The sequence below is a fragment of the Cinclus cinclus genome, chromosome 4 (genome assembly GCF_963662255.1).
Source record: "Cinclus cinclus chromosome 4, bCinCin1.1, whole genome shotgun sequence".
Taxonomy (NCBI): Eukaryota; Metazoa; Chordata; class Aves; order Passeriformes; family Cinclidae; genus Cinclus; species Cinclus cinclus.
The window spans coordinates 32,428,575-32,453,926 of NC_085049.1; the positions used below are offsets into that span (position 1 = coordinate 32,428,575).

The 25,352-nt window shown below is 37.1% G+C and overlaps 1 protein-coding gene across 1 annotated transcript; it reads left to right on the forward strand.

The window, feature by feature from the left end:
- The first annotated feature begins 4,314 nt into the window (after window positions 1-4,314).
- Window positions 4,315-23,274, forward strand: IQUB (IQ motif and ubiquitin domain containing). The gene is given in 12 exon segments (XM_062491041.1): window positions 4,315-4,536; window positions 4,539-4,590; window positions 5,434-5,583; window positions 5,691-5,866; window positions 6,109-6,264; window positions 8,177-8,387; window positions 12,151-12,326; window positions 16,728-16,898; window positions 18,284-18,460; window positions 19,830-20,078; window positions 20,507-20,692; window positions 22,911-23,274. Coding segments are annotated over 12 exon segments (2,043 nt in total). The 5' UTR covers window positions 4,315-4,359; the 3' UTR covers window positions 23,073-23,274.
- Window positions 23,275-25,352: the final 2,078 nt, after the last annotated feature.

The window sequence follows — 25,352 nt, forward strand, 5'->3', positions numbered from 1 at the left end:
GAAAGAACAGGTTTTTAGGTTTCAGCTCAATCCCTGTTCTGAACTGGCTGACCCTGCTGTCCACAGAACTAAACACTATTTCTGGCTTCCTTTTCACTGGGAAGATTGGAGAAGGAAGACTGCTACTCAAATTGGTGGCAGCAACGGGTTTCTTGTTAACAGGTAAGTTACCATACTTGGGCATAACACCTGTGGCACAAACCTTAGTATTGGGATTTTACAAAGTCTTTGTGTAGACTTGTATTGATTAACATCTTGAGTGTTAAGTGTTGCAGTAAATGGGCAGTAGTTGGGTCCCACAGGGCTCCATCTTAGGCCCAGTGCTCTCCAGTATCTTCATTAATGACTTAGATGCAGGACAGAAGGGATACTCAGTAGATCTGCTGATGACACTACCTGGGGAGGAGCTCTTAGCTCCCTTGAAGGCACAGAGGCCTTGCAGAGAGACCTCGAGAGACTACAGAGATGGGCCATGACAATGTGAAGTTAAAGAGAGACAAGACAAATCTGTTCTGCACTGGGATGGGGCAACCCTGGATGTACTGACAGACTCAGGAATGAGATACTGGAGGGTAGTGCTGCAGAAAGGGACCTGGGGGTCCTGGTCAGTGGCAAGTTGAACCTGAGTCAGCAGTGCCCTGGCAGCCAGGAGGCCAACCCTGTCCTGGGGACATCAGGCACAGCATCACAGATGGGCAAGGGAGTGGATTGTGCCACTCTGGTCTGGGACGGCCTCACCTTGAGTGCTGGGGGCAGTTCGGGGTGCCACAAGAAAGATCAAGGACTTTTAGAGAGTGTCCAAAGGAGGGCAAGGAAGATGAAGGGCAGCCATATAGGAGTGGCTGAGGTCAGTTGCCTGTTCAGTCTGGAGCAGAGGAGGCTGAGGGGAGACCTCATTGTGGTCTTCAACATTCTCCCAAGGGTAAGTGGAAGAGCAGGAGGGACTCATCTCTGGTGACCAGTGACAGGACCCAAGGGAACAGCATGAAGCTGTATCATGAGGAGTCTAGGTTTGCTATTGGGAATGTTTTTCAACCAGAGGGTGTTTGAGCTCTGAGATTAGCTCAGTTGGTTAAAGTGTGGGGCTAATCACACCAGGGTGTGGGTTCAGTCCCTGGATGGGCCTTTCATTTATGAGTGGGACTTGATGGTCCCGTGCAGGTCCCTTCCAACTCTTGAGTATTCTGTGATCTGGGAACTCAGGATATTCTATGATTCTTTTGAAAGCTTTTGTTTAGAGATTTGATCTTATAAATCCCAATAAAAATATCCAAACTAGATCTAAGGATACTGTGTAGGTTTACCTTTCCTGATATTTTTTTCCAGACCATTATTAACATTCCTGCAAGTTTAAAGACAGTAATATAGCTGTATCACAAAAATACGCAGTTTAGTAAGTATTTATATATGCACTACTTAACATCACACAACATAGTTGGTCACAGCTGTTTTTTCATCGTTTTTAGGCTTATAAATTTACTTGTGACATCATTATTAGAAATGATCAATTACAAATTTATATTTTTTGCAATGGTGTTGAGGGATAGGTCAATAGAAGAGAAAAACAGCATTCCTAAGGTATTGACTACATAAACTATTTTCACTGCATCCTTTAGCATTGGGGTTTTTTTCCCAACTATTTTTACTATAATTACAGAAATTTTTAGATTTTGAAAATTAAAAAAGTAAAAAATACTTAATTTCATTGTTTGATTTTGAAGGATTTTTCAGTCTTGACCGAGATAGAAGCTGGTCTTTTCCTAAGTAAAACCGCTAGATGGCATTCCGGAAGAGGACTTTGCTAAAGTTAACAAACACTATTTTCTCATGAAAAATATTAAGGGATTACAGACTGAATGAGGGCTAATGCTGTCACATGAGCAATGAAAATTAATGGATTTCAGTAGTAAGTATTGAGGTGACCTGAGAGGAATCAAAATGAAATTTTTGAAAAAAAACAGAAGTCTAGTATAAATGATAGTGGCATGAAATACTGGAGGTGTGGGGGGTGGGGGGGGGGGCAGGAATATGGTAGCAGCTACTGGAATTCTTTCTATTCTTCCATAACTGAGTTCTCTTCCATTTGCTGAACTCTCTTCTTGTTCAGTTATTTTCTCTACTTCTAAAGATGTATTTGCCATGTGATTTCAAGCAGCTGTCCTATAAGCTCATTAACTGTGCTCCATGGGAGCAATTTTTTTTCATGGCCCACTGCTGATGAAATTTGATATATGGCCTTTTAAAACTGAGTTTTGCAGATAAAGACACACTCTCATCTTCCCTCTTTCACAAATGCACATATGTGTCCTCCATACAGATCCTAATTTATTCCAAGAGGAATATGCTAGCAAGGTATAATTTGAAGGCTAACTAATGATTTTGCTTGATTTTTCTCTTTTAATTGTTGGAAATACATGATGATGCAAAGAATTTTATCATCTGTTGTAAAATGGTAAGTAAATCACTGCAAGCTTTGATTTAAAAAACTGGATCTTAAAATGCTTTGAGATTATTTAATTGAAGTCATGTGAGTAAAAAAAGTAGTTTATCTGCAAGGATGGGACCTAGAGACAGCCTGTTACACCAGAAAAAAAACTTTCCCATCAGCAGATCAGAGCAAGTACTGACGTTTTTTTGTCTTTCCTAACCTGCCATCTGTGCTCCTTCACCTATCCCGAGTGGCTGTGTTCTGAACCTAAACCCAAAACCAGTAGGAGATGACTGAAAGCTGATTTTTATTATTATTATTTTAATATTCAAAGCATATATGCTGTTTCATTAGGAAAAAAAAATGAAAAATCATTGCAACTTGAAAATTAGTTTGAATGCTTAATCGGCTATATAACAGTGACAAAGTGACACAAATGATAGTCTCTCTCTGTAGGATTAATGGCGATCCTATTCTGGGAGTTCAAACAAGGTTTTAGAAAAAACAGCATTAGCCGTGGTAATGCGTATAATGCTGTCCTTTTGATGGGAAGGAAGCCCACGTTCAAGTGCCAAACAATGTCTGGAAAACATGTGAACAATGATCATGGCATAGAACTATTGAGTACCCCATTTAAATTCAATGCCTGCTGAAATGTTTTTTTAAGGATTGTCCTGGAACTGCAAGGCAGAACTGTATATTTCACATCCAAAGTTGTGTGATGTGACTGTCCCTTCAGTTTTCTTGTAGCATGCTGAAAACATTTGGAGGAGTTGTGTCAGAAATGGCACCTCAAACACCAGGAAACTCAACGGGTTTCATTCTGCTTTACATGTCTTTAATTTCCACTTAACAGCCTCGGTGTTGACACCCCGGACCCTCCGGGGAGAAGAGCACAACCCGTGTCACGGGTGGGCAGCGCCACACGGCTCCGAAGCGACGGCGTATAGCAAGAGGGCTGCCAACATTCACGCACAAGACACTTTCTCGATAGCCAGCAGTTCTGGGGGTTTAGTACAACTTCCGCTAATGCCTACAGCACAAGGATATAAGGTGTTTTCATGCATTAGTGCCGCTATGGGCCGGTAAGAGCTCGTCACCGCGGGTGTGCCAGCACTGGGGCCGCTCCAGGCCGCCAGCGCGGGCTCGTTGCTCGTCCTTTCGCACCGCTTCCCTTTTCCCCTCTTCCGGGCCCTTCCCGTCCCCGGTACGTTTCCAGTCGGCGCGGCCCGGCCCGGCCCGGCCCCGCTCCCCAGTGCGCACGCTCCTGCTCCCCGGGCGCCCGGCCCGGTTGCCGTGGCTGCCGCGCCGCCGCCGGGGCCAGCAGCGCCCGCCCGGAGCGCCGCCGGGCCGGGAGGTGCCGTGGGGGCCGGGGACGGGGCCGGGGCCGGGGCGGGAGGCTGCGGGGTCCCGCCGTGCGCCCAGCGGCCGCCGGCCGCCGCACCCTGGCCCCGGTGCGCGCCGTGCCAGCGGCCGCCGCCCGCCCGGGCGGTTTGGCATCCTCAGGCTCCCGCCGGGAGTTGCGTCCCGGGTCGTGTGGGTCTGGTTGTGGTTTTATGTTGAGGAATATGGGCTTAGGGCTCTTCCAGCCCGTGTCATTTCGGTGTCAGCTCGGGAAACCGTAATGGTGTGCTGTCTCTGGGTGACGACCTCTTGGACCATCTTGTTCTTTAGGCTGAAAAAGAGAGGTAAAAAGAACTGTGCTGGCTACCTGCCTTGCAGCATTATGCCAAAAGTGCTTTCTGTTTGGTGGAAGCAAAGATCTCATGCTGTTCTCAATAGGCCTTTTGGGAATAGATACAGGAAAAGCATTTCAGGACAGTAAGTTACTCATAATTTCGGTAGTAGAAATGTGCCAGTACACAATTTATAACAGATCCTGCGATTATTCTTGCAGAAAGGTTTAAAGCATGCAACTGATGCTTTAGGAAATGGAAGGTGCATCAGATGGCTTTGAAGTTGTTACATCAGAAGGGTCAGGTGTGGAGCAATCACCTGTATCCTCACAGGGGAAAGCAGTTGGAGAGGCTGGGGACCCAGCAGGGGAACCTCTGCTTCTAGAACCTGCAGGCACTGCACAGTCAGAGAAGGGCTGGGACCAGCAGTCTATTCTAGTCTACCCTGCTGGGACCAGCAGAATATGGCAAATGGGACAGAGACAGGTAAAGAAGTTGCTAAAATGTTGGGCATCAATGGTTTAAAGAGATACTGGTTTTTTTTTCTTTTTGGTTATAGCTTCTTGCACCTCCACATACCCTCATTCTGTTCATACTTGCTGGGATTTGGTCCTGCAGTAACTTTTTAAATTCTCATATGAAACATACTCCAAAGGTAAGAAATGTATTCTTCATCTCAAACTCTAGTAGTAATTTCTAGATGGTATTTTATAGAATGATCCTTGTTTCCAGAAATGCGTATGAGTAGGTATGCATATTTTATATGTGCATTTAAATTAACAGTTTAGCCAATATTATAGAAATCACCTTACTATTTTACCTTCTTTAGATTCCCCTGTAACTTACCTGCCACCTTTTTTCTTGTCTTTCTCCTGTAGTCCCCCAAATGCTCCATCTTTTCCTACACCTGCTCTTCAGTGTTCTGGGTGTCTTCAGTCAGTTCCTGTTCCCAATACAGGACCACATTTTCTTAGTTCTTCAGAGCAGAACAGAGCATATCCTGTTCAGCACCTGAGCACAGTGAATAACAGTTCCTAGTATGGACTTGCTAACTACTTTCCTCTTGGCTGGGTTGCATTCATCTACTCTTATTCTGAGTAGCTGGCTAGGAATGTCTTTATGTGGTGACAGTATTACGTTAGATATCACAAATATCTAATGATATTTGATATATACAAATTCAGCTTTCAAATAGATTGTCTTTCCAGTGGAAAAAACTATGATTATGCTGTGTTTCAGTGTTATAATAAAATCATCCTGGTGTAAACTTGAAAGTTATTTGTTTATTTTGAGAAGCTTCTCAGGAATGAATTTTGGTTTTATTTTTAGCAAGCATGATTGAGGATAATGAAACACTTAGAAAGACTGGGCCTTATTTTAATGAAACTGTCCAGTCTGAGAATCAGAAACATTTTCCTGGGAAAGTCATTCAACAGAATTACCACATGCCTGATGTCATAACTGTCAGAGTACAAAGAGGTAAATGCTGGTTTTGCACGTTTATCTATACTTATACAGTTGTGGTCTAATCTAGATGTGTTACTGAAAGAAACAATATTTATATTTTGGTGCTTCCATTTTAACAGGTTTGGACTCATTTCAAGAAGTAGATGTAAGAATTGAAAGACCTACCTATGATAAACCTTTTCTGGGTGGGTTTAGGAACATGTCAACAGGAGTGGAATTTCATAATGCAGGATCACAAACAAAATCCAAAAAACTACCTGACAAAGGAATTCAGTTGTTTAGTAAGGAAACACAGGTAAAGGCTTTCTAATGTCATTTTAGAATGTTGCTTTTGCCAAATGGAATAGAATGTTGACACTATTTCTGATTGGAAAGAGGAAGTAAATCCGAGATAAATGTGCAAATGAAACTATTTAGTGGATAAATATCATTAGTCTTGTGATTTTTATTGCAAATAGCTAATTTTGCCACTTAACATAATGAGAGAAAAAATTGTCTGTGTATTTTCTTTTAATCTGACATGCATTTCTTCCCCAGACGGCTGTGGAAAAAAATAAGCAACAACAAACAAGAAATACAACATCGACACAGATGACTAAAAATGGCCTTTATGTATCAAACGTGACTGACAAACTAATAACTCCTGGAAAGTATTTTACAGCAGAAGAATGCCATAAACGTAGACTTGAAGCAGTGAGTCCTTCTCTGTTTGAAACTATTTGTAAAATAACATATTGTGAATGTTATCTGAATATTTAATGAATGTTCAGTGTTCGAAGACTGAATTTAAAAGTGAACTGTCAAATGTCTTCTTATGCTCATCTTTTGTCTTCATTCAGATATAGGGGAAGCATGTGTTTGCTCTGTGGTTTTAGTGACATTTGATATCTTGCAATCTCTTAAATATTAAAAATTCTGAATTTATTGTTTTCTATCTTACAGTAACAGTTAAGTTTCCACGTAGAGCCTTAAGGATTAAAACAAGATTGTTCCATCAACATTCTCATGATCTCTTTGGAAGACCCTAAGCTACGTGCTTAACATGTGGCCTGAAATAGATGGAGTACTGGGTTAGGATTTAGGAGATCTGCATTCAGCTTTTGAGTTTTGTGATGTCTGTTTGGTGGTTGGGTTTTTTTATCAGATTTAGGAGGTTACCTTGGGCAAACCGATCCATTTTGGATTCTGTTCAAGCTCCCTGCTTTGACACTAACATAGAAATGGGCTGTTCAAACACAGGCAGTGGGTCTGTGGGGTTTCCTGGTGTACTGGGTTGCCTCATGAAGGTAATTCAGATTACAGATTCAGCCTATTCATTGTGCAGAGGATGCCATTTAGGCATTCCACACTGCTTTTTTGAAACTCTGTATTCCATGACTGTACATCCAACTCAAGTATGCCCTAAATTGTGTAAGGTGAGGCACTGCATTGTAAATGCTCTAGTTATTAATTTGATTGCTGAAAATAGTCTGAATCCAACTGCACGAAGAAACAGTTGATTCCCCAAGTATCTAAGGAGAATAAATGTATTGGTAATTGTACTGACATGGTTGGCAAGATGTTTGAAATTTTCTGGGTAGAAGATTTCTTGTAAGAGTTTCTTAAATTGGTCAGCTTTAGCTGATGGCAATAAGCAGCTTGTAAAAGTGGAACCCAAGTAGGGGGCAATTCCCTCAGGAGTACGAATATGTTTTACTATGGACTTTAGTGACAGTTACTGAAATCTGTAATGCATCCATAAGGAATTTACAGTACACAATAGAGAGATGTCAGCTTGGTGCTGGTTCATGTTAATCAATTTGCACAGTGCAGTATAGGTCCATATTGAAATACTGTTTGAAGACCTATTCAAGAGAAGTTTTAGATTAGGATATTCCCAGAGACAGTGTATTAGTATGACTTTGTGCTTGATAGCTTTCAATGCTGAGCGATGCTGGGTATCTCATGGTGTTGATCTGACTAACCTGCTTGTGCAAGTGCTAACTCAGCCAGCAGAAGGTGAGGCTTGTGCAGTATGCTCCCTTAACATGTTGTAGACATTTCCACAGTCCTCAATAGCCACAGCTTGGGAAGGTCAGTGATTTAATTTTCTTTTTTCATTTCTGTCATAACAGCATTAGTAATTTCATTTTCATTATTTGTTCACAAATACAATGCAGTTGATTTTGTGTCTATGTGTTGATTTTTGTAACTAGAAACTTAAAAGAAATGTTGCAAATGTGTCTACATTTCCACTCTGTATATTGGTAGTAAGATAAGGAGAAGAAGAAAAACAGTACATGGCAAAAGACATTTTAAGGAGAGATTTGAAAAACAAAAATGGACATTTAAATGTAGTTTATATTTTGATTTGATTATTTGGACCTATTTAATCCACTGTACTCACTGGTTAAATTCCTGCAGTTACCAAACTGAGGAATCATACTAGTGCTTAAACTAATAATACATGACTGATTTTGTAACATTTAAATTAGTGTCAGTACAAGAAAAATCTTGGGAAATGTACTTAGGGATCTGGAGAAAATAACAGTTAAGAAAAAATACTATGCTACAAAATACTCTTTTGTTTTAAATTCACTGTTCTTTGGTATTGTATCACATGTAGGTAATAGTGTTACAGAAATATTTCCGTCGTTGGCATGCTATAAATTTAGTGCAAAATCTGAAGGAACAAAAGAGGTTAAGGCTGGCACGGGAGGCACAAGAAGAATTACAGAAAAAAAGGGAGAAAGAAGAAAAATTGAGAAGGGAGTATGAGAAAAAACTGAACCCTGAAACAAAAGAAGACTTTGAGCTACTGTACCATGACTTGAAATGTAAGTTTTCTAAAAGAGGTATCCTTAAAGCAACGAAATAGTACAGTTTGTTTAAAACAAACGTAGGGATTTTGCATGTTCTTATAGATACTTCCATGATGTTTTTCTGCTTTGCAGAAACTGTGGAATTAGTATCATTTGAAAATAATTATTTTACTTTCATGTATTACTAGAAACAGAAAGAAAGCCATGATGGTCTGCAAGCACTGCTCAGCAGTAACTAAACATTCCTGTTATCAGCATCCAGCACCTTACAAGCTACTATGACTAATAATTAACACTATCAGAGCCAAAACCAGTACACTTTTTTCAGATATAACTGGCTTGTAGAATAGTGCTATTTGGCAGTTTTATTAATATTATTTATTTATGTCTAAAGTTAAGGTCAGCTAGGAGAACAAAAAGGGTTCTTTCAGATCGGAATTACTTTTATCTATCACTCTACATTTAAGATGCTGAAAACAATTCTGTGAAGAAATCAGTATTAAGATCCATAATTTATTATTTGCTATGGACTTTTCTGTAATGGATTAAATTTTTGTACATAATTCTGCAACATATGACAGAAGTTATTCCTTTTGTTTTAGTTGTCCTCTACTGATGTTTTTTCTCCTTTCTAGTTCATTCCATGTTTCACAAAACTGTTGTAAAAATTTTAAAAATCTCTTTGGAGTTCTGTAGGACATTCTGAAAGTTGTACATTTCCTGTTCTTGGAATAAATGATGTCTAATAAACACGAGCACCTCTTAATTTTTCCAGAAAGATAATGTGAATACTGCAGATAATTGACATAAAACCTCAGAAGAATCTAATGGTGCAATTGAACAAAAATCTTAGAGTATGTCCTTTGGAAAAATAAAAACAGTCAGATGCTGTGTACTTGTACCAGCATATAATGAAATTGCAAGACATATTTTGGTTTTGTACCATGCCTCTTTTAAAGTCAGAGGTTTGTACTGTGATTTTGTTACAACTTTTATGTTATCTAGGCTACAGTGCTTTATGGTGTAGCTCTTTGGTAGTTTGGATATTGTTGTCCCTGTAGCAGAACTGACCTAATGGATTATCCTACTTCATTGCAAAGCCACTTACCCTACCTTAAACCATCTTTGCTCTTTCTTCAGTGGTAAACTGAGCATGAATTTGGTGGCATGTGTTATTCATAGAGCTTAGGATCACGATTCAGGAGTTGCCAATTTATGCACTAATCCTTTAATGCTGTCATATTTTGTGTGGCATTGAACAAATTGCATTGTCTGAATGAATAAATGGTTTATAAATATCACTGTTCATGACAAATGTAAAAATTATTGCTTGTCTTGAACTTTGCAGTTGTTGGAATGGTATCTTCATGAAATTTGTGGTTTTTTTGGGGTTATCTACCCCCCCTTCTTTTTCTTTGTAGATAGTTTGCTTTTCACTTCCCAAGAGTCAAGCCATTTTAAAGGTGCATCTCACTAAGTAATCAAAAGCCAAGGCACTCAAATACTACTTTTTTCCTTGCCACTTATGAGAAGTCTTAGTATTTGGCATCTGATTTTCTGCAGTATTTTCTTTGAAGTGCTTCCAGTATAGTGTGCTATCAGATGTATGATCCACCTTTTTTTTCCTTCTTTTTTAAGTGTGAAAAGTCTTACTTGCAGTAGAAACAACCAAGTTCAGTTAAAGTTATGGAAGAGTACTGATCTTCATGATATTTTTAGATTTGAAACTTATGATTATGCAAGTGTCTGTTGCTTAATTTAATGACTTTGGATTAACAAACAATAAAATTTTCAGCCAAGCATGTTCAGGATTTTCATATCTAGGCAACCTGAAAAAGATGTGTGCCACTTCAGAACAAATTCCACTATTTGAAACTTTTAAAAATACTTTGTTAAAAATAATGATCTGGTATCAATCTCACTTTTAAGTTTTTGTTAACTGGTGTTGGCTAGTTGCTTCTCTACATGGAGATTTGCAGTCATGCTCTTCATTTTAATAAGACTTAATGATTCAAGGAAGTTGTTTTTTTTTTCCTACCTGGATCTGAAACAATTTTGCATTCTTATAGTGCCAACAGTTTGCACAAGCTAAATCATTGTGACAGTAATAGAATGAGACTATTGTCCTCCAGGGAATCTGTGAAGGTTATTTCTGCAATCACAACAGGGTTACTATTACAGGGTCAGCCAGTACAAGCAATTCCTGGTGGTACAAACCTTGCCTGTAGACAAATGACAAATAGTGCAAATGAGATCTATCTATATATTCAGCAAGTCTGCATAGGCATTTATTATTTATTTGAAAAGTATATATTTGAAAAGAACTATTTTACTTTATAAACACTAGAATAAAAATTGTAATGAGTAAAATGAGTAAAATCTCTGCCTATAGAACAGATAATCTAAGAGGAGTGTTTTAACTTGGTTACATGTAAATGGGGAATCAAGAGGTGAGTACCCATGGTGAATGACAGCTTCTTCATTTCTGAAAGTATAAAATTGCTTATTGTGTTTGTTAGCTCCACCTTAGAAATTGCTGCCCCCTTCAGGCATAATAAAACTTCATGTAAATTAATTATATGTAATGCTCTTGCTTACTGAATTGGCTTTATTTAAAATATATATCTTTGGATTCTCAGAACTTGTCAGACAGCTGTCATATTACAGCTTGGAGGGCCTTAAGGAAACGAATTGAAATATTTAAAAATGGAAAACATAAGGTACCATAGATAAGAAGCCACAGGCAGACAACAAGCCTTTCTCCTTTCCCTCCTCCTGCCTCTAATCTTACCTGATCCAGATGTTACAGGCTTTTTCAGTGCATCACATATTGGATGGTTTTCTTTTATGCTGGGTTTTGCTTTTGAATGACTGTTCTGGGATGATAACAACACTTGGAGGTATTATTCAGGAATGTTGAAGTTTTGGATCTTATAAAATTCCCTACAAAACTCCAGAGGTATTTGAATTGTATCAGACTCTTCAGAGAAGCCAGAAATTGTTACAGGATATGCAAAGGCAGTAAACACAGGCTGATTTTACAAGCAGATTTCTCTAAAGTCACGTAGCCTGCATATCGTATCAGCAGTGTAAGTGTCAGGGGGTGAGATTCTTACACAGAATGTACTGATCCATGTGCTGCTATCATGACCATCCTGTGGCTTCTCCTGTGCCACTTTCACCCACTTGGAGGGTTATGTTGTAGAAGGGGAAAGGGAGACTAAAGCAATGACTGTTGAGTTATTAATGTGTATTCATCTGCCTTGGATGGCAAAAGGTGATGCCACTGCAATATCCAGTATAAGACCTGGAGTGCTAAATGTGACTGTCAGTCAAGTTTTATCTCAGTTTTGGAGGACTTCAAGCTACTGTAGATTTTACTCATTAATGCAGGGAAAAGCAGTAATATTCTCAGCACTAAGTGCTAGTGGTACCACAGTAATGCAGCCATTTCATCATATATTTCTACAGGCGCTAAATTCTTTTTTTCACAAAGAGATTCTTTTCCCTCTACTCATCCTTTAGTTTGGAGTACAAATTGGCAGTCTGGAACTGATAAACACACTCATACTCTCACAGAACATCTGTATAATTTACATTAATTTGTAGGCATTCTTGCACGTGTTGAAAATAGCCATAGCCATCAATTCCCAAAAATGGAAACTGGCTCTTAGTGAATATTGAAAGAAAAGTCAATTATGTTGTTTCTTAAATATGAAAGCAGAAGTTTTGCTGGTAAGTATCTTGTAAAAAATACCCCAAATATTTGTATCTGCAGTATGGATGCAGGAGGAGACTAAGCGAATTAACAGAACTCTTACTGGAGCTGAAAGAAAGGCAGCTCTTTGTGCACTTCTGGAAGAAGAGACACAGCTCATTGCTTGCATTGGGATGCACAAACTAGATGCCAGTCTGGAGAATCAACAAAAATCAATACTGCGCCTTCTGCATAAGGTCAGTAATCAGGCTGATCATAAACAATGCCAAAGTATAGGAACAGAAAAGACACCTGCAAAGTACAAAAGGTACCTTTTGTAGTTTTAAACAGTTAATCATGTGAATGCTAATGTAAATTATGTGGTTGTTCATATCAATACAATTCAGTAGATTTCTTATGCCAAGCTTAGAATTTCATAGCTATCAGACCGATTGGAGGTTGAACAGTGCATCATTAAATCTGTTAACTATAAAAAAACATAAACAATAAATGTAATTAATTATAATAATATAAACTTATTATCCTTCAGGAAGTAAATTTGTCATGAATTTCCCAAAGGAGCATAGGCCTCTGGTCCTCATATGTCTGTCTTTAAAGAAAGCAATTATTCTGTTTTACTGTATAAAGAAGAGTTTGAATATGATGTTGAACTCAGTTACTAAATCACTAAATTTAATTTCATTAGAACTTTAACTTGAGATTTCATTCTTGTATAAACTTGGGGATGATATTTAAGGTAAGTGTTCTTCCAGTCTTTATTAAAAAAAAAATAAAATGCCTGCATTCACAAAGATGATTAAAAATGGCATTAAGTTCAATGGTATCTTAATGTAAAGTACAAAAAACGTCCTTTTGGGTAGACATCCAGTGATTGGAAAAAAGTAGTAGTTTATTTTCTGGCTGTTTTCAATGTATATGACATGATAATGAAAAGAAATACTGCAACAGAAATGCTCTTTAACTATCTAAATTTTTTATTGTTATTTTTAAATTTTGACTGTTTAGTGATCAAAAGTAAAAATGGCAGTTTTGTCCAAAATAGACTTTTTTTCATTCTTTTCATTACTGATGCAGGGGAACCATACTCTAAATATGATTTGATAAAATCTGTTACATTTCTGATTATGAACAAGTTGCTTATCTGAAATGCTGGTGGAACTGTTACCACATTTAATGCTGTGGTGTGATTGTTTTCCGTCTTATTGCTTCAAGAATGAAAAATCCCCAGAAAACCAAATAATTAGGAATATTTTCAGAGCCTTGAAACATTTCTGTTTAATATTTGCTTCTACTACTTACAGTCTGTTCTGTCACCTTCTAAGAAAAAGAAGCCCGGAACAGTCAAAGCAAATACATTTCTCTCTGAACTGACTGTTGTTACTTTTCCCATAAGGACAGATTTTCAGTGTCCTACCCTGTACAGATTACTTCCAGCACATCTTCTGACAAGCTGTACAGTTTTTTTACATCTAGAATCAGAAACAAAATGTTCTTCAGCACAAGAACTCTCAGTGACAATTGATGTTTGGAGAATCAGGAGACACATCAGAGACAACAGATAATTTTTCTTTCCAAACAGTGAACAGTTTTTCCTGAAGCAGTTACTAAGAATTTATTTAATCCTATTTATATGTATAAATAATGTTTTTCATGAAAGAGTCTGTATTTTTTTTAGTTTTAAAATCTATCGAGCTTCTGAACTAGTGAAACTTTTAATGCTTTTTTATCATGTCAGCTGTAGGATTTTGGGTGCTCTTCTAAACTGTTGGCATAGATAGCTCTAACTCAGAGGGAGGAAAAAGTAACAATTTCTGCATTTTTTAAAAAGATAAAATAAATATGATTTTGTAAATCTCAAAATTAGATGGATGGTTTGCTATGACTGCAACAGTGCAATTTAAGCACTTTAAATTACAATATGAATTTTACTTTTGAGTGCTTGATAAGGGATTATTAAGTTTTTTCTTGAACTTTGAGCTGGTAATGTCGACCTGGAAACTTGCCAGTTAGAGCTGGAATAACATCTTTCACATCTGAAGACTGCAAGCTGCAATAGCCAGTGTGGTATGAAACTTGCTTCTCCATGGAAACCTTTGTTCCCTTCTTTGCTGCTTTAAGCATGTACCTCCACAGGCATGTGTGCTCTTATGAAGGTTGCTACTGGTTGTGTGTGCATTATGTTCTAGGGGATTCTTTATGCTGAGCTCATTCTTCTTCAGCATTTACACTTTGGAGAGGAAGTACACGATTAAGCTTTTATACAGCAATCATATTTACTTAAAGAAATTTGTGTAATTATTAATTGTCACTCAGGTCATACCATTCATGCTTTGTACTATTTCTGCAGACATCCTATGGATTTTTTTTATTATACTTACCTTTTTCTCTCTGTCTGTGGTGGTGTGTTTCATAGGTGCTTTTTCTGCTTTTATGCATTGGTGGCAGAGTGTAGTTGCAGTAGCCTTGCTTTCTGAAGTAATACAGATAACAGGATTATTGTAAATTCCACAGCACTGCCAGCAGACCAAAAGACAAGAGAAAGCTGGCAGAAGATCTAAGTTGTAGTTTTTCTCATGTCAGTCTGGAGTACAGAGAAATAGTCCTGAAATCAGAGAACTTGAGATTCTCTCCTTTTTTCTATAAAATGCTGCATTTTTTCTTCACATTTTAACATATTTTTATGTAATATCCAGCAATGATAAGGTAGTAAGAAAAAAATACAGAAGTTACATATATAGTTTTGAAGAATTAATGATGATAACACAATTGGTCTGTATTAAGGATCATTTGCAGAATGGGATACCAAAACTGCTTGCACACATTGGGTTTGCAAATTATTAGAAGAATCTAATTTTATTATTTTGTAGGGTCTACTCTGGCCATTGATTTTTTTCTAGCACAGGCAAATGACCTTTCTCTATTATTGTAAGTTATTTCCTTGAAGAGGAAAATGAAGAGGAAAAACAGTGCTTTGGCCCAGTCTAACATACCAAAGTTTGACAGCATGATAGACCTTCTAAGTTGGTCTGAATTTTATTGTTTGTAAAGTGTGTGGGGGGAGGTTTTGTTTCATTTTGGGGTTTTTTCAAACAATTTCTAGTATTGTACAGAGATAGTGAAACAAAATGAAGATACAGTAGAATGCTGCCTATTTATGACAGAGAAAAAAATTGCCTTGATCTAGTTTTGCAGAAATTCAAACATTTCACCAAGTAATTAAGAGTTGTTTGTTTTTTTGTTTGGTTGGTATTTTTGTTTTATTTTGTTGTTGTTGTTGTTTTTTGGGGTTTTTTTGGTTTTTTTTTTAGCTGATGTCTGGTTTTGTTATTGCATTTCTTAGTTTTGGCTCTGAAATGTCACCTCTGGTTAGCAATATATCCTTTAATTAGAGTTCTACCCCCACTGATAATAAAACTAAATGTCAATAATTTGATGTTAAATCCTTTTGAAAATTTTGTTTTTCTTTTCTTACCTAACTTTATTTATTTAAAAGTTAGGAAAAGTCTGTTATTATATTAGTCTGTTTATTATAAAGTTAGGAAAAGTCTGTGGTTATAAATAATCATATGTCTTCTAGCTCTCTAATATTCTCGGTATTTTTATTCCTTATCACAAATTCAAGTCTATTTCATCAAAATAATGTTTGTGTCAAGGCTGGGGTCACGTCCAGAAAACTACTAGGCATGTGAGTGCTACATGAAGTGTTGTTGTTGTTAGGTCACAGTGAGACTGCAAGGTGAAGCTTTTGAGTGTTAGTGACCCTTAAATTCCAAATATAGTGAAAGAGAATAATTAATACACAGAAAGAGGTTTCAAATACCTCTCCCCATTAAGAAAAGGAAATGGAGTTATGTAATGATGGGGAGAGGCTTTTGAAAACTCTTCTTCTGTTGGAATTGGATACCTGTCTCCTTATGTAACAGTGTGATTTGCAAGCAAAACCAGTCTTCTGCAAAGAAGAAAATGGTTGTACTTTTCAGACCTAGTAGGGCAGGTGACATCATGTAACTTCCTACTGTCTGTAAAAGTTGAAGATGTGCAAAGAGATAATTGAAGCATAAGGCATGTGGCATGTGGTTAAGTTAGCAAACAAGAAGCTGGGTGAAGTGTCTGATAAACTGTAACCACATACCTTGCCTTACCTCTAACAAAGTGTATTCCTTCTGCAACTAGTATAAATAGAACAGTTTCCTGGAGATATTTTTTTATTGCAGTAGACTTTAAGGTCCTAAATTTGCTGTCTTTACATAGTCAACAGACCTACTGATTTTTACTGATAGTTTGAAGGGATTTATGACTGCAAAGTGAAATACAGAGCAAATGTATTCTAAAACTACTGTCAGTAAATTCACTTTAAAGAAGTAGACCATATCCTTGTAGAAGAATATTATTTGCTTTTAATATCCTGTAAGTCAAAATTGTTATGACCTGCAGCTTTAAATAAAATATGCAATTGAATGTTTGCCTTGGTGGAAGAGGTGCTGTATCAATATCGACAATAGAATTAGCCTTTTGCATTAGTGAGGCATTAACCTTAAGTCCTTATTTGCTCTGATGAAACTTGATGTAACATAGTGCAATTGTTCAGCTGGTGGTCAGATTTTAATAGCTCAGAGTTCTACAAATTGTTTCTGAAGTGTGCACAACCTAGGAGGTGGAAAGCATTTGATGGAAAAATCACTGAAATGGATACACAGAGCACACTCAGAGGCAAAGAACTACTTGGAATCTACCACAGCATTACCACAAAGGACATCCCAAAAGATGAGAGAACATCTGTGCTGTTAACTGTCAAATGTACAGTGAAGGTAAGATTTAGTTTTGTATTTATGTTTAGCTTGAAGCTGTACTTTCCAAAGATGCTGCCACTGAATTATGTTGGCACATAAGCAATGTTGCTGCTACTGGACAAGCACCATGATGGTGAGCTGGCAGCTAGGGAGCCTCATGTGCTACCTGGTGTGTGAGTGTAATTTACATTCCAGATATACCCTAAATTCATATTTCACTTTATCATGTGCATATTTGTCTTCAGGTTGGGTTAGAATTTTAGCCTCATGGTTTTATACTGCTTTATATATTAATACATAATACAATTTCAGTACAAAGTTTAGTTTACTGCTTAATCTTGAGAAATGTGGCAGGGAAGTATGTGGTGATTACAATTTATTTTTTGTCAGTTCTTTGAAATATCTATTTGTTTGGATTACCAGTTTTATGGGTAGCAAATACTGATGTTTCTTCTTCTCTTTGCCCCTCACTCCCCACCCCCACTGTTGCTGGTAGTGTTCCCAATTAAGTAGAAGCTGGTTGCATTTTTTTTAGTCTTTTGTATTAGTTTTATTTATTTACTCATGTACAAAAAGTATGAGTTTCAAGGTCCTCTCAGGATGGTACTCTTGACATCTGCCTGGAATAGAATGCTGCTTCCTGGTCTTATTAAAACAAACAAGCATTTTGCTGTTTGTTTTAGTAGTGCCAGCATTTGATTTAAAGTCACTATGGCATTGAGAGCACTTCTGGTTTATGAACTTTTGGCCATCTTAATACAAGTCAATATTGCTGTAGTGAACAAGTGAATTTCTGTAAATTAGCACTCTCTTTTACCTGAAAAATCACTGAACTCATTCACCTCTTATGTCTCTCTCTCTGGTGAATCTCCTGCCAAGCATTTGAAATATTGAAGTGAATAATTTCCAGGTGTGCTGTCAAAGTCCTCCATGCCTTTTGTGTGGTGGATTTTTTGGGATTTCTTGTGGCATTTTTTTTAAACCCGTCCATGTTACACCTCCAATCTCATAGCCAAAGGAAGCTTCTTAAGGAAATATTTCTTTGGGCTTTTGAAAACTAAAAATTTTGCTTGTTGAGGACCTTTGCTAAGCATCTTTTAGTGCTTCCAGGCTTACAGTTCCTCACAGCTTTGGTATACATATACAGGCCCTTTAAAACAGAATCTGTAAGCATTCCCACTTTTGTAGTTCTACAGTTGTTTCATTAGAGATTTTTCCCTGTGATGCTAATGAGTTCTGTGAACTTGTTCTTATATGAACATACAGAGGTATGAATGGTAATGGGCATAGAATTCATAGTTTGCTTTCATGTCTCATTGAATGATTTTGTTTGCTTCTTTATTGTTGTACAGTTTATTTTCCTTTTTCTCCCTCTCTTTTTTTTTTTTTTTTTTCCTTTTCAGGAGCATCAGTGTAAATTAACACAGGAAATAGTGGCATTAATTGACAGGGAAATTGATCTTATGTCAAGAGAGGTGAAAGAATGCAACTTGGAAGGACTGAGGAAAAGAATTTGTACATTATTTCTTCAGTATATCAAAATTCCAGAGTTTAACCCTGAAGTTGCTGGGTTACTTAAGGTATTCTTATTTTGCAGCCTGACATAGTGGCCATTGAATTAAAGAGAAGGTGGATGGAAAACATTGAAAGCTTTTTTATTTTACATTTTGCTGTAGAATTGGTGGTGGAGTTCCTCAGAGAGTAAAATGTAGCAAATACATAGGTTTCACACAAATAAATTTATATAGTCCTATTAGGAAGCATGGGACATAGACATGGTTATAAGTACCTGACAAGTGGCTGGCAGCACTGAGAGAGCCCAGGAACTCTTGTGGCTGAAGTAAAAAATATGAAAGCTGTAAATGGTAGGTCTTATGGAATGGTATCAGTAAAATGTAATAGTGTAATAGTAAAGTGGTGCCAATATACTGACAGAGGAAATGGTGATTTTTCTACTAGTCAAGAGGCAGCATGCTATGCATCCAGAAAGGAAGAACATTGCCCATATCCAATGAGCTTGCACCTAAGAAAAAACTATTCTGGCCTTCTGTTGTAGAATCAGTTGCTGCTGTGTGCAAGAAGATGTTAGTTTTGTGTGAGTGTTTTTCTTTTCTGATTACAGATTACAAATAAAAATATGATTCATTATCATATGTTGCTGCTCTAAGTAGCAATGTCTGTTTTGCATCTGTCAGAAGAGTATTGCTCCTACAGTGGTCAGTGTTACCTCCAGAGTAGAGAATCTGTCAGATTTAGATGCAGATGTTAGATTTAGAACCAACTCACAATTAATTTTGCACTAGGTTTATTAGTAGATGTACCATAGCAGGGACTGAAGATTATCAGACTACTTAGACTATCCAGTTACAGATTGGTCCCTCTGCACAGACTACATTACATTCTTTCCAGAACCTATGAAGGAATATGGAGATGAGGAGTTTAGTCTATTTTCTTCCCCTGTGATGTTTCTGGACATGTGGGTCCAATGATGTAGTATTCCTATGCCAAAATAGTAATATGCCCATAATCTCAAGGTTTTATCTTCACCATAAAGGGCAGATTCTGCATGAAAAATCAAATGTGGAGAATTTAGTTTCTGTTTTCTCAGTGTTGTCATCTTTCCAGAATAGCTGACAATCTGCATACATAAAAGCACCAGGAAGAGCACTAGAACATAATGTTTAGTATCTTCTTATAGCTTAAAAGTGAATTAGTTGATTTATATAACTGATTTTAGCAAATGCACTAAGAAAATGCAGTTACTCTTGGTATCCTATCAAAGAAAAATCACAGCACTTTATTGGGTATTTTAAAATAAATACTTCCAGCTTTTACATATTAAAATACTTGTATGAAGATATGCAAAAGGTATCCTGACAGTGTTAGAGTGACATCCAAGTAATACAAAGATACCCTGTAGTAAACTAACTTTTTTATTATTATTTTTAGGTTCCACAAGATCCCCTAAAGCTTTATAAAAAATTTTACTTCTGTCATAGCTGTGAAAGTTATTTAGCATCTACTGAGTTTCCCATTCCTGCAAATTCCCGCACCATTGGCAGATGTCGCTCCTGTTATCGGCTTGATAATGAGGCTCGGCAGCGAGAAGCATATTTGAAGTACAGACTTATACTAGAAGATCTCAGAAAGTCTGAAGTTGATTATCAGGATGATAGTAAAATTGTTTTCTTAGTTCAGGTACTGTTGGAAAGAGCATTGCTACTCGTAGTAAGCACTGGCTTTGACTATATGTCCTTTATTTTGTGTATGTTGTTGACAGGTTGAGAAATGGGCTAAAAGCTACAGCTTCTTCCTGTGATATGTGATGTTCCACACCATAAAGAAACAGCCCTTAAGCTCTTTAAGCATAGGTGTATTTCTAAAGGTGGTTTGCAATTTATACAATAAAAAGAATTCTAGATGACAGGTCAAAGAATGTTGCAGATGTTCCAACAACTATGCAAAAAGTATATATGTATGTCAAGATGCTTTTTAAATGAGTGATCATATAGCATGTGCATAGAATTTTATTTTTTTACCCAAAGCTTTATTTGGGTTTTTACATGGGTGCAAGACTTATAGAATGAAATGTGCTTCTTCCTTTTTAACCCTGTTTTTCATTTCAGCTTCCAGATATGCAGTACCTGATTGAGAACATATGGAGCTGCCAGTCGGCTCTCAGTGCCTCCAGTGACCTGTATGATCTGGTTATGGTTAGATGGGATAAGCAGCATGAGTGGTCTCCATGGAACACTATTCTCCTCACTAGAGAAGAGGCAGATGCACATCTTAAGCTGTGTGACCTTCAGAAGGTAAATTTCAATGGACTTTATTTTTTACATTATTTGTGTTATGTTTTAATAGAATCCTGTGACTAATTATGTTGGGCCAAATTTAGTCATAACACTCATCCGTGTTTAAATTGGCTCATTGTGAGTATTTAAATGATTGCATCTGGACTATTGAACAAAATGGACACTAATCCAAAAGGCATCTGACGAGTACAGCTCATTCCATGTACCTGAACCCTGTCTTGCCCCAGTTCTTCCTCCTGAAATGCAAGAAGCTGAGTGGCCTTATCCATGCTGCCTGCTGAGAGCAGTGCAATGCATGTGCTCTTCTTTCAGGTCGGATCAGACAAGAGCTAGCCTGGATGAAAAGCATACTAAAGACTAAACATAAATACTGTGACAATTGTGTGCTTGTGCTCTTGCACATGCTCTGGCCTCATTTGTTTCTTATCTTCTAAATTTCTCATCAAATAGAAGAATGGTTCCTTTTCTATAACTTAAACATTTGTCATAAGATTTGTCACTACTTTCTTACATAGATATCAGCTGAGTATCCCTTACAATGTAACCTAATAGTTGGCATTTAAGCAATGGAAGCATGATTTCGCTTCTGAATTAAAACCACTTAGGACTGTGTTAAACTCATAATAAAAACTGTTTTTTTACAGCAATCCTCCCAAATTCCATATCCAAACATGCTAGTCTATGATATACCTCTCTACTGAACATCATATATTAAGAGTATTTGGTTTTGTAAGGCACAGGAGAATCCTGTGAGCTATGTTTGTCCTCTACTTAATAATGGATTATTAAGCCTTTCAGTGAGCCTTTCAGTAAGTAGTGATCTGCAGTGATTGCTGCCTAGTGTTCTTTTGTTCAGGGTGTTCTTAATTCAGTTCTTAACACAATATAGGTGCATCAGAAATGCAGCTTCAGCTGTTAAATATTGCTCTTCTTTTTGGAAGTCTTAAGAGCAAACAGAGCAATTTAATTGCTCTCTTTAAAGTTTTGCTTTATGGATGAAATATATCAGGGAATTTGAAAGGCAAAAGGAATTTTGTCATCCATTATATTTTGTGTGTGAATACCCAGCTTGTGTCTTCAAGCAGACACATTTATGTGAGCTTTAGCTTTAGAACGTAACATAGGTTTCAAGCTGGAAATCCCCTCATTGACTCTTCTCACTGTGAGTCAAGAAAGTTATTCAGACAATCTGAATCTACTGATGCTCCTCAGCATCCATAAGTTTCTGTTACCAGCATTGCAGCAGGCAAAGATCCTGATTGAGCAGTTCTGTGGTTTGATGCCATGATTTTAGATGTCATACTAAAAAAATGCCATTAACTTGATTAGGTCCCGGGTTTCAGTGGACTGGGGAGTTAGGTCAGAACAGGTAAGCTGCACAAGCCTACATAAAAACCATGATGTATTTCCTTTAGCTCTTGCAACAAATATAGACGTGAATCAGTTGTAATGAGTATTCAACTTCCTTCTTCTTAAAAAAAAAAAATGAAAAGAGTGTGAAATAAGGCAAATGAGGCAAAGGTGAAATGTAGTAAGTTGAATCCTTGTTTTTCATTCACTGAAACAGAAAAGTCCTCTTAAGCCATTTATTTAATAGTAATTATTCATAGTGATTTTATTTAATAGCGATTATTCACAGTGATGACTACAGCAATAGCAAAAGGTTTTTTTAATTAAATATTCTGCTTATTTATTCCATCATCCAAACTACTACTAATAACTAGGAATTTGGGATAATGTCACCACTGCATGCAAGTGCTGACTGAAATGCTGCAAAATACTTGCTGTCATGATTAGTTGAAAATAACGACTCTGATTCTTATTAAGGAATGCCCCTCCAGTCTTCACCTGGCAAATGTTGCTATCTAAGTGTTGCCTTATTTAAATTTCCAATACAAGTACAAATGTTCTCACCTGAAAAAAAGAAACAAATAAGTTTTTTCATGAATGGATAAAAAAAGTTACTCTGGTTTTAAAACATGACTGATACTTTGCAAGGAGAAATTTTCATTACTGGGGCTATAAGATAGTACTGTACAACTACAAAATATTAAATATATATACAAATAAATGATCTGCCATAGTTTATTAAAGGGTCACTATTTATAATGTCTAAAAGATGTCCAAATGTTTATAATGTCTAAAATATTAAGCACCACATATTTTTAGATATTTTAATTGTATTTATGGAATTTGAATTTATTTTTCTTTTCAGACTTATGAAGCTCCATTTATTTACAAAATGGCACAAAAACATATCCAGGCAAAAAACTACTTTGCTCAGATTCCTGTGATGTCATCATTTTTGCATAGAAGTAACAATCAGGCTAATGCAAATTCCTGCAGAAAACATAGTTCTTCGAAGTTAAAGAAGTGAACTAAGTTCTTAGGTTTTAAAGAAATACACATTTTCATCAATACCCTAATTGTATTACACAGATCAAAATAAACTAAGGCTAAAATATTTTGATCTCAATTGTCGGGGTTTTTTTTAATACTTAAGGCGCAAGACTCGAGGGCAGTCTCCCTGACCAATCTCTAAGGGTCCCCTGATATCAGGGCTAAGGTGGCAAAATGAGGAACGGGTCCACACCACCACTCTGGAACTAAATCCTTTAATAACCATAAAAGAAAATGTGGGACGAGGCCCAAAACACGGGCACACACTGTAAGAGCTAAGGGTAGAAGACAAGGCTGAGGGAAAATCCAGGGTATTTATAAGGGATGATGAGAGGTGGGTCCAGGGTGAGAATCCAATGGGTAAAGGGAAAAGTGGTGCAAGGGAGGAGGAATATGGGGCAGGGGCCAATAAGGTGGGATGGGGTGGAACAATGTGGTGAACATAAACCAGTGGGGGTACAAGGCTACAAGAACTTTCCAGAACTGGGAGGAGAAAAGGGATGATATAACTGGGAATAGAGGCAACCAATGGGAAATGAGGGTTATAAAGCTTTACCATAAACAGTTTTAAAACCTTTGACAACCTTCTTAGGAACTATTATAAACTTAAACAAATGCCCTCCAAGGTCTGGGGCCGAGGGGCAACTCCTCACCAAAAACACTGGTCTGGCTTGGGATGTCAGCCAGTTCAATTCCTACACTCAATCAATTAATCTAACTGCTTTTCAAGTTTGGTAGCCTCATTAAAAAAATAAAATGCTGTCAAAGAGCTTTGTAAATTCTCAGTTTTTAGAGCAATGATTATTTTTCTGTGTATTCCTGCATTGCTTGGAACATTCTGTCTATAGTGTAATATTCCTGTTGTGGAAATTCTATTAATTCTTTGTCACCTTTTAATTAGAAAATTAATACTATAGCACTGTATAAAATTTATTTTTCTTGTCTTAAGCACATAAACCCCATCAAACCCTGGATTCTTACAGAACAACAGAATAGATGTAGCTTTCCAGATATAACTGCTTTTCCCTGCAAACGTTCGTGCAAAATAACAACTTTACATGTTGAAGCTTATCTAGATGGTCATAGTGGAGCTGCCAGCATGTAATTATTGTATCCAAGATGTTGAAATTATTGCAGTTATTATGAGTATTTAATTTAAATATCAGAATTTGAATTACACGTTAGACTGTTGAAATATGTTTATTTTTGAGGCATTTGTATTATTTGAAGAAGTAGATTCTCCCCATAATTAAAACAAGTTTATTTTTGATCATATGATCAACCATTGTTTTACAGAGAAAAACACGAGGTGGTGTAAATCAAAAAATCCAACAGAAAGTTGCAAGGTTCTTGAAGCATCTATTAGAGATGTGGTTTTGACCCAGCCTTTTGCTCTAACAGGTGAAACCACCTAGGAAAAAGTGGTAGCATTTGCAAAGAGAAATAAGCACATATTTGGCAGCAAACAGCTGGAAACTGAACTGAGTCCTTCAACAGAATGTGAACCATAGAACCAGTGTATTTTAACATCAGTGGAAACTTTCCACTGATTTTACCATTAAATTCAGAATTTTAGTTTCATTAAATTCAGAATTTTAGTTTAGTACTGAAGTAATTGTAGAATTGCAGCACATGAGCATTCCAGCTGACTTATGTGCTTTCTGGCATCTAAGCCTTAAGATAGGAATGGCTGCTAAGTCTGAATTTCTCTCGGAGTGATAAAAGGAGTTTTTGGAGTAAATTGTCAGTTGAATGGCAATGAGTCACATAGATTGGAATCTGCCTCTTTATAAAATTTGTTTCCTTCCTTCTTAAACATATTTTTAAAAGGGTAATTTTAAAAATGCCTTTTAATTAAATTAATAATTTAAAAGTAAAACTCCGGAAGGATGATTTAAATAAAAAGTAAGGAAATAGTTCAAATAAATGTGAAAAGCCAGTAGTCCATTGATTTCAATGCAATGGGTGGACTTGTTGTGATAAAAGGGCAGGACTCAGCACTTTTCCTTGTTGAACCTGATACACTTGGCCTTGTCCCATCAGTCCAGCCTTTCCAGATCCCTCTGCTGAGCCTTCCTACCCTCTGTTGGATCAAAGCTCCTGCCCAGCTTGTTGTCTGCAAAAGGATTGAGGGTGCCCCTTGATTCCTTCATCCAGATTATTGGTAAAGAAATTAATCAGGACTGGCCCTAGTACTGAGCCCTGGGGAACCCCATTGGTGACTGTGTGCCAGCTGGATGAAAACTCCACTTACCAC